At 37.0% G+C, this 10,577-nt stretch overlaps 1 protein-coding gene across 2 annotated transcripts in view; it reads left to right on the top strand.

The window, feature by feature from the left end:
• Positions 1–10,577, top strand: part of RANBP3L (RAN binding protein 3 like) — a 56,056-nt gene that overhangs the window by 35,469 nt on the left and 10,010 nt on the right. The window contains exons 2-9 of one of the 2 annotated variants that reach the window (XM_012807086.2): positions 1,372–1,430; positions 2,266–2,305; positions 2,797–2,874; positions 3,625–3,699; positions 5,541–5,612; positions 6,738–6,877; positions 7,451–7,551; positions 8,637–8,721. In XM_012807086.2, the coding sequence (XP_012662540.1) occupies positions 1,372–1,430; positions 2,266–2,305; positions 2,797–2,874; positions 3,625–3,699; positions 5,541–5,612; positions 6,738–6,877; positions 7,451–7,551; positions 8,637–8,721 (650 nt within the window). The remainder of the gene's footprint in view (positions 1–1,371; positions 1,431–2,265; positions 2,306–2,796; positions 2,875–3,624; positions 3,700–5,540; positions 5,613–6,737; positions 6,878–7,450; positions 7,552–8,636; positions 8,722–10,577) is intronic. The other variant, XM_023515020.1, reaches the window with a different exon arrangement.

Below are 10,577 nucleotides of genomic sequence, written 5' to 3'. Positions count from 1 at the left end.
AAACCTCAGAAGTGATCCCTCCAATCCCACTCCCTCCACCCATTCCCCCCTCCCCTGCTCTCATGCTTTTTAACAAGAGACCAATCCCTTCCCGGTTTTCTTATTACCAAGATTCTTTTCATGTGTCTCCTGCACTTTTCTTTAAAGCTTTTTGTGTGTCCTTGTTAAATTCTAAGAAATTACATCTAAGAACCTCATTTAATCTTTATATAAATTCTATGAGGTAAGTACTGTCATAATCTTTTCTTTTTTCAGATGAAGAATTTAAGGTACAGGTGCATTAAGTTTCCTGAAGCATAATATATAGCCAGTCAATGGTGGAACTTATATTTTAACACCTACCAGAACCCAAGCTCTTAACTGCCAAGTATCTCCTAAGTAGAATTCTGGAGTGCTGGCATCCATTGCTATTATCAGTAGTGTACATTCTAGAGTGAATGGATTTCTGTTATTATCTTACCTAAGACAGGAAAATATAAAAGATGAGTAAGGCTGGCAAGGGTGAAGACAAACTTTACCTACTTTACAGCACTGTTTAAGACTATTTTTAATCTAAATATTGAAACTATAATTTAGTATATGACTACTCTAGGGAAGAAAACATGAATTATTTGTGGATTATTTTAAGGATGTAAGGCAGTACATCTATGCCATTAATACTTTAAAATCCAACCCAAGTGGAAATACTATTCCCAGAAGAGATTTTTCACTCATTGAAATGTTTTGTTCTTTCTCTCTCTCTCTCTCTCTTTTTTTTTTTTTGAGACAGAGTATCACTATATTGCCTAGGCCAGAGTGCTTTGGTGTCAGCCCACCTCACAGCAACATCCGGCTCCTGGGTTCAAGTGATCCTCCTACCTTAGGCTCCCAAATCACTGGGACTATAGGCCCCCGCCACAATGCCCAGCTAATTTTTCCATTTTTAGTAGAGACAGGATTTTGCTCTTGCTCAGGCCATTTTCAACTTCTGAGTGCAAGCCATCCTCCTGGCTCGGCCTGCCAGAGTGCCGAGATTACAGGCATGAGCCACTGTGCCCAGCCAAAATTTTGTATTCTTAAAGTAATGTGTTAATTACTATGTTCTGATGAGAGTCTAAAGAAAGATAATTATATTTGGTTTTCCTTGAACATTTAAAGTATGTTCTTTTGATGGAATTATCCATTTATGGAAATATACTATCACTTTCTCCAAGTATTTATTTCTGTAATTAACTGTTAAATTATCTGCAAGTATGGGTTTTGCAGCATCCATGTAGAACAGCTTGGATTTATTCTATTCAAAAGCAGGGAAAATAAAAAACAATACTTTTAGTTGGTGTTAGAAATGTCGGATTATGCTTTGATTACTTGACTGTTCTTTTTCTTTTACAGAAAAATCTGTCATTGCTCAACCAATATTTGTTTTTGAAAAGGGAGAGCAAACTTTTAAGGTAAGGTCAAACTACTTTTCTTTCATTTTACTAGGGTGAAGAAAATGATATTTCAAGAAGCTAGCTGTGCTAAAAGATATCATTGCTTCATGGTTTATCCGGCTGTTCTTCACTAAGCAGAGTAGTGCCTCCAGAATATCTATAGAGTCAGGATTTACAGGCATCGATGTGGTTGGAATGGGAAGCCAGAGGTCTTGTCTTTAAGCTATGGATAACATGCTGTTTTACTATAATAATATGTTTATTTGGAGTAATTTGAAAAGGAGATCAGGGGGGCTAAGGCTCGTCATGGGTCCCCCAACTGACCTAGCCTAAAACTGGGCATAAAATAAATTCTAAACTGTGAGATTTGATTAAAAAGGGATCACATGGACCCCATCTGCTTTTCCAGCATCATATTAATCTCATCTGCTATCAAAGACAAGAAGATTAGTAACACTCTGACTTATTATTATTTTCTTCATAGTCATTCTTACTCGTGTGGGTAATTAACCCTACTATCCCAAAACAAACTAAAGAAAAATTCAACCTCCAAGACCTTGTTTAAAAAGCAAGTTCCAGAGCCTTACCTTAGACCAACCACTTCAGAATCTCCAGAATCAGGGCCTCAGAATCTCCATTTGAATAAACTCCCACAGGGATTTTGTAGTCATTGAATTATAAACCACTGTATTAGAAGTTGATTTTTCTTGACTACATGCTTTAGTGAATAAAGATGAGCTGTTTTGTCCTGGCTGCGCTGAATGGCCCTGGCTTCTGACAGTTCTGTAGAGTGGCGGGGTGGGAATCTGATATAAAAATATTTAACTCTCATCAGCAGCTTTTTTCTCTCCAGAGACCTGCAGAAGATACCCTGTATGAAGCAGCAGAACTCGGTAATGATTTACATCCTGTATTCCAAAATTGGTCTTTATGCAAAGAAAATAAATCTTGGCATGTGGCATAGACTATGAAAAAATTACTAGTTTCCCTTGTTTTTAAACATGGAAATAGATTGGCTTTTGTTTTGAAAGATAATACGTAGGTCCCTGAGAACAATGATGTTAATGACTAAATTTCATTATTCTCCACTGCTTGTCCCTTTAGCCCATCAGAAACATTCTCCGTAAAATCCCAGACACATATACAATTTTTCTTTTGTGGAAGCCACTCATTTCTAATTGTTTCATACTAGTACAATATGCCTGTAGGTTTATAATAACTAATATACTAAACCCCAGTATTTAAAATTGTGCTTCAGGAGTTAATGTGTTATCAATAGATGATCTGTGCAGACCAAAGGAAATTCTGTTTATCTTGCCACATGGTGGGTTGAAGATACTTTGTTAATGCAGCCATTTCACCCTTTCCATTCAATTTCTTGCAGAGAGTAATGGTTTTTCAAGAAAGCGTGTGCGGTCTTCATCTTTTACTTTGCATAATACAGATTCTCAGTCCCGAGAAGGTAGGTACAGCCTTGACTGTTGTCCGCTGTGAATGTTCCTTCTGATAGTGAAATTACTAAGAAACTTTTCAAAAGGCTAACGTCAAAATTCTTCCCACTGAGTAAGTAGTGTGATATATTGTTATGTGAAAACAACATGCTATAAAATGGATTTAACAATGAATCAGTATTTTAAAATTCCATTTATCAGCATAGAAAAAAAATTACCAAAAGGACACGAGCCACAATGTTAGCAGTGGCTGCCTTAAGCGGTGGAATTACAAGGGATGTGGTGCCTCTCTTCACCTTCGTGGCACCTGCACTTTTGTGTTTTGCTGGGTTTCCGAAGCTTCTGCCTTGTGCATGTGTTGGATTTGTAATTAAGTGAAATGGCCATTTTTAAGGCATGCACCTAACCTTTAAAAGGATTTTTACATTGTAATTTCGTTTGCTTTTCTTCTACACTCAAGCACTTCAGTGACTCCTTTTATAATGGGTCTGATTGCCGGCTGCCTTGTAATACAGCCGTCTATGTGTACGTCTGTCTCTTCCATTGTGAGTTCCTTGGGGTCACCTTCATTCCTGATAGAGTGTCTTTACACACGAGCACTTTAGAAACATGGAAATTAGTCTATCTCCCTCACCAGAGGCACTCCTTTTATTAATAAAATATTTCTAAATTAGTTACATAAAATTTTCCAAAATAGTAAAACTCCAACTTAAAACAAAAACCCACTTTCTTATTGACTTTAGTTTGCAATCTGCTTTTAGTGTCAACCTTGTCACAGAAGCGAATGAGATCTTCATCCTTCACTGACTTCCCAACCTTCCCCCCTTCTGGGCCAGGTAATAAAGAGGTTCTAGAACCTCAAGTTTGCCACTCTTGACTTTTCAGAGTCACTCTTCTTAATGATGAGTTTTCTTTCTCAGCTCTCATGAAATGCTGATATTTTAGCAACAAATTTCAAATAGAGGCCTTAGCAAAATGTGCGTGGAAAAATAACTTAACGAATTCCAAGTTCACAAATTCAGATGTTATATGTGTTCACTTGAGGAAGTGTGAACTTGATGTTTTTAAGGCATGCGTGTGATAATAGCATTATTTTATATAAGGGAGCCCTATAAAGTAAAAGTGATTTGGTTTATTTTACTTATTACTGTCCACATAAATAGTTTATAACATAATAAGCTTCAGCTTCATATTCTGAAGTTTAGGATAGGATTCCATTAAAGCTTTTCACTAATTAAAACATTACTTCTCTTTACTTGAAATTTGTAATATTTTGCTAAGTAAAACTATTTTATCACAATAAAATATTTGAAATGGTTGGGATTTTCTTCATATTAAAATGATGATTTCCAATGGGTGCTGTGGCATGAGTGTGCAGTTCCAGCTATTCGGCAGGCTGAGGTGGGAGGATCACTTGAGCTCAGGAATTCAAGGGCAATCTGGGCAACATAGCAAGATCCTGTCTTTAAAAACAAAATAATAACTAAATAATGATGATTCTATTGTTGTGCATTTTTATTCCGGAACAATCAACTGCCTTTTTCAAATTAAGTTTGACACTAAAAAATAAAAAATACAAATTATTTACTTCATTTGAGCTGATCCCTCCCTACCAGTAAAATTTGTTTTTAACTGAATTAATCTGTATTTTTATTAATAATTACAAGTATGACTGGGCAACATTATGCCAGGCATCTTTTAGACACAGAAGAGATACTTCCTAGCTCAGTGGGCCCTTTCTAACCTGACTGATGAGCTAGTCTTTAAGGGAAATAGAAATCCTAATACCAGAGGCAAAGGTGTTCTATTTTGTTATATTTGTACATAAAACAAGGAGATAGCTTTAAGTTATCTAGATAACTGCTTCAATTCATTTGAATTTTTTTTTATTGGACACACACACACACAAAGAAAGAAGGAATGAGTAAGGGAACACCTATATCAGTAAACACCATTCCATTTCATGTTACGCAGAATGTAGGTAGTGTTGGAAAGGAGAAAAATATGGCCCAATTATTGTTGGTTTTTAATAATAAAGATCATAAAAACCATTTCATGGACCTTGAGTTAGAGAACCAATTCTACCCCAACATTTATAATGTCATAGTATTTTGAAGAATACTTTGAAGAATTAATTCTTTTCCATTAATCAAATGCCAAAGGTTACAGTTTCTGCAATTTATAATCAAGAGGAGGTCCCTCTGAAACATACAGAGATTCTATACTTGCAGCCACCACCATTCTTACCCTCCCCACGCACTTAAAGAAAAATAACCTAGCAGAATGGTCAACGTTACTTCTCTCTTTAGATATACACATTAAAGTGGTGAGAGCAGACCTTGCTAAGGGTTTTATCATATTCTATAAGAGCTGTATGCTAATGCACAGGTTAATTACCAATTCAGATTTTATAATGTGTAGAACTTCTCATAGTACACTAATGATTCTCAAAAAAGGCTCCCCTTTCTATTAATGACCTAACTTTCAATTGGATTTCTGAAAGTAAACAGAACTCACCTGGCAATCCCATTTTTAGCAGAACCAGTGAGCAAATGCACACTGCTTACTGCACTATGAGTGCAAACAGTGACATCTACTGGTGAGTTTGGAACAGGATTATTACAGTGCAGAAACTCAGATTTTTTTTTAAAAAATTTGAAATATTTTTTTCTTACAGTGAGGAAAAACAATGTTTTTATGACATCAATTCTTGTGCACAGTGATACTGATATGAACAGTGCACAACAAGGTATGTAACTTCTATTTTAAAAATGCCATAAATCTGTGGATGTGGAGAAAAGGGAACGCTTCTGCCCTACTGGTGGGAGTGCAAGCTAATACGTTCCTTTTGGAAAGAAGTATGGAGAATACTCAGGGATCTAAAAGTAGACCTGCCATTTGATCCTGCAATTCCTCTACTAGGTGTATATCCAAAAGACCAAAAATCACTTTATAACAAAAATATTTGTACCAGATTGTTCATTGCATCTCAATTCATAGTAGCCAAGTCATGGAAGAAGCCACAGTGCCCATCAACCCATGAATGGATTAATAAGTTGTGGTATATGTACACCATGGAATATTATGCAGCCTTAAAAAAGATGGAGAGTTTACTTTACCTCTTTTATGTTTACATGGATGGAGCTGGAACATATCCTACTTAGTAAAGTATCTCAAGAATGGAAGAAAAAATATCCAGTGTACTCAGTACTATTATGAAACCAATTTACAATCACTCACACTTTCATATGAAGAATAATCACAACTATGGCCCAAGATGAAGGAATGAGGAGGGGGGGATGGAAGGGAGGGAAGGTCAAATCGAGGGATGGTGAATGGAGGGGTCACACCTATGGTGCATAATGCAAGGGTACATGCCAGATCTATTAGAGTATAAATGTCTTAACACAATAATTAAGTAAATGAGATAAGGTATATATTAACCAGTGTGATTTAAGCGTTCCTAATTCTATATAAAATCAGCACATTGTACCCCATAAATGCATTAATGTATATATGATCCATGCATTTATGATTTAATAAAAAAAATTAAATGATAAAAAATTAAAAAAATAAAAATGCCATAAATCTTACATTTTATTATCTATGTTTTAATCTGCTCATCTATGCGTGTGTTGGGATGTGTGGAGGTAGCGCAGAGTGGTGAAACATGAAGGAACACATTTGGTAAGGCAGCCCCAGAAGCTAGGCAGGGAGTGAGTAGTAGGCAATTCAATAGCTATTTTGACTTTGATCAGTTAACATTAGTCCCTCATATAATCATGGCTTTAGAAAATAAGCATTATATTCCCTAGAAATAGGAAAGGAGTATTTCATTACAAATACACTGATCTTTTAATTCCATTTTTTAAAGCTCCCATGAAACATTCTGAACATGTTCTCAGACCTGCTATTTTGCAGCCACCTCAAGCTCAAAGCTGTGAAAAAGTAAGAAAAACATTTAGACACACTGCATTGGAATCCTGTAAGACTAAAGAAAAAGTAAAAAATAAGGTGAGAAAACCCTTGACAGTAGGCCTGACCTCAATCCCTCATCCATTTTGTTTTGTTTTGTAGGTTGTTTGGGGCCCCACGTCCAAAATCAGGGGTTTGTTCTGTTGCTAAAGCAGCTGCCAGGCTCAAAAAAACAGGGATAAATAGCAAAAGTCCCTTGTAACCTTATTAAATTTGTCCTCTTAAACTGGAGAGTTGTTCCCTGGAACAAATCTTGTCATATTGTCGTAATGCTGAGTGTACCAGGTGGTAGGAATCAGGGTGCCTTGTTCCCCAGAGCATGGACCCCCTGTACGAATCCGGGGAGCACTGAGATGAGCAAGAGCCAGAGCCAGTGGTCAAGGAAGGGACGGGGATTTTCTACATCTCAAACTGGTTGACATCACAGCATGGCTTTGGCAGATTAGGGTATACAGGGATGCACTCCAGACCCATCTTCATGAATAACAGGAGCAGAGAACTCCATCTACATTATGATTACTAAGCTTTCAATAGGTTTAATTGTAACTGTTGTTCCCTTGTCTGCTGCTTCTATAGGAAGGCAATTTTAATGGAATTTTTCTTTACTTTCAGATTGGTGAGAATTCCTATTTGCTAAGTGAAAACTTACCGAGTGGCAGAATTTCAGTCCAGTTGTCTACTAGCCAGCATTTTTTAGGTGCAGCATCAGTAGGGTAAGTTAATAATGTGAAAACAGAAGAGTTATCCTTTTATTCTTGCTTTTTTTTATACATATGACCATCCCCCAAATAATTTTCTAACGTTATACAGATAAAACGCCAAGATTCCATTTAAAAGGAGAGTTTTTTAAGAACACAAGTTTAAAACACTTCTCAAAACATCTCTAGTATTTAAATATTATTATATTAATATTGAATTGTCTTTGCTGTTCCATTGACTTGAGTGAGAACACAAAAAGGGATAAATTTTTATTTAGTTTAAAATAATCTGGTTATCAGAGTAGCCTTTCTTTCCCTTTCTGTGGCATTCTTTTTTCCCCCTCTTTAAAATCATTTTTGTCATTATTAGCATTGATGACAAGGGAAGTGGTATACGTCTGCAAAATGGAAAGTTAATGTTTATTAGTATTATCCGAGATGAAGGAATATTTGATCTGAGAAGAGACTAAACCTGGCTGTGGACATAAGTGGACTCATGATTAGGCTCTGTCCACGCACAGTAGCATTCGCCTCTGTGCTTACTGGGGATGCAATGAAGAAAGCTGAGCACATCTGTGTACAAAGAGAGGGGTGAATGGCTTTCAGTTTGTTATCACTCCAAACACTTTCAACATTAAAAACTGTTTTGTGGGGGGTGGGGGTGTCATTAAACCAATTCACACTCAATTACAACTGACAAGACAGATTTGCTTGGCTTTTGCTCTGGAGATCTCTGACTGCTAGAAACATCAGCCACTTGGGGAAAAAGAGTAGAGATTAGACAAGCCGTACTAGAAAAGCAAAAAGGTAAGGGCTGGACACCCTTCTTGGTGATCACACAGCCGCTGCAGTGGTGGGCACGAGGCAGCCAGGACTGGTCTTTGCCATTGCTGTAACAGTTGGCGAATATTTTGACAATGACCTCTGGGAACACTTGTCTCAATTTTTCCTTTACATCTCATTAACTTCAGATAAAAGTTAGCAGTAGATATTTGTGTTTTACATAAATCTATTAAATCATCTCCTGGTTTCACCTGCTAAGGTTTAAAGCGGCTTCATCCACATATTTAAAATAGCAAATGCTTATTTCTTTTCTTTAGATGTCAACCAAACGAAGATACGTGTTCTTTTAGAAGTTGCAGTTTCAATTTCATTTTTGGAGAAAACATGATAGAAAGAGTTTTGGTAAGCTTTTGGTAAATGTTTCTATTATTGTATGGAGAGCAGTCACTTCAAATTTCTCAAGGCAAATTAATTAAAAACAATGTTAAATTGGAGCATACTTTTTTAACTCCTGGGTTTGATGGCACATTTTCTTTATTTAACTAGAAAGATTCTCTTGGGAAGCATGTCCTAGTTGTTAAAATAATGGACCGGAACCCACAGAAGAAGGGAATTGTATAATTATAACATTATTACTAATGTGAAAGATTAAATAGTTCTTTGAATTAAATCAGTGTGACCCAAGGAAACCCCAGGATTATCTGCAATGACTAGATAAACTCAACTGGTGATATTTTAATACAGCTTTTCAATAGCATTTTGAACAAGATGCATTTAAAATTAACTGCCAATTTGTTCTCCCTCGTTAACCACAATGAGACCTTCAAGCTCTTACATCAAAAAGTATTATTGTAACTTTTTTTTTTTGCTAGTTTTAAGAGGAAAAATAATAGTGCTTTACTTGCCTAGTGAAAATCCCTACCTGTTATCACCATCATCTTCACTCAATACCAAGTACCTTCTACATGAGGCGGCTGCTGCTCTGCCCTCCCCAGAGTTCTGGTCTCCAAAACAGCATCATCCGTAACCAGGAGTTACAGCAAAGTGAAGGCTGTGGAACAACCATGCCTCTGGTGACCTCTGGTCCATCACCTCCTCATGCCTCTTGCCTTTTCAACTGATCAGGATGGTGGCTGAGCTAGGGCCAGGGTGGCTAGTTTGTCTTAGGGTTTACCACTTGCACAACGAATCCCAATGAAGCTGCAGAGATTAAAAACCTATGTCAGGGCTCAGATGAATAAAATAATTTTTATGAAGCCAGTTTACATCAAGATCTTTAGGGTTTTCATAAATCAGTCATTCTTAAGATCTACTTTATTTTTACTGATTTTTTTTTTTTTTTTTTTTTTAGACTAGCATGCCTGGCTAGAATGCCATGGTAGCAGCATAGCTCACAACAACCTCACACTCTTGGGTTCAAGTACACTCCTGTCTCAGACTCCTGAGTAGCTGGCACTACAGGTGCATATCACCACACCTGGCTAGTTTTTCTAATATTAGTAGAGATGGGAGTCTCGTTCGTGCTCAGGTTGATCTTGAACTCTGAGCTCAAGCAATCCACCTGCCTCAGCCTCCCAGAATGCTAGGATTATAGGTATGAGCCACTGCACCTGGCCTAAGATTTAGGTTATTTTAGACATATCCTGGTCTACACATCAATTCAAGAGTAGCATCAGAGGTTTCACCTTAAAGGGCCCCTCTGTGATGCCCAAAATGAAGGTCAACTCCAGTCCTAGAGTTATTGACCTACATTTTTGGATCTGAACCAGAATGAACTAGCCTCCAGGGTAAAGTTCCAGGCAATGCAGTTAGACACATTTATTTATTCTGTATCATTTATTTTTAAGTTTGATACTACATTAGACGCAGCTTCTATAAGACGTGAGACACGTGCTTTCCAAACCTCACAGGACCAGTTTTAGTATTCAACTCAGTTTATCTAACTCGTTCTGCGTTCTTACAATATATGAAACATCGGTCTCAAATTTGGCTGCATATTAGAATCATCTGGTGAGACCTTAAAGGCTTTCCTCTCAGATCAATTAAATCAGAATGTCTGTGGGGGAAGCTAAATTAGCAATGACTTGAATGCACAGCCAGGTTTGAAAATCACCTGAGTTAAGTGGTTCTGCAAAGATAAGGGAGACATTGTGCCCTGAAGTGATTATAATCTGATAAGAGGAGACAGGGGAAATGACTGTACAAATAAATGATAGTCAGGACAATAGGCCTGGTTTGAGAAGGAACTTGTGCACATA

The sequence above is a fragment of the Otolemur garnettii genome, unplaced genomic scaffold, assembly GCF_000181295.1.
Source record: "Otolemur garnettii isolate 467f Iridium unplaced genomic scaffold, OtoGar3 scaffold00063, whole genome shotgun sequence".
NCBI lineage: Eukaryota > Metazoa > Chordata > Mammalia > Primates > Galagidae > Otolemur > Otolemur garnettii.
This window is presented reverse-complemented; position numbering and strand designations above follow the sequence as displayed.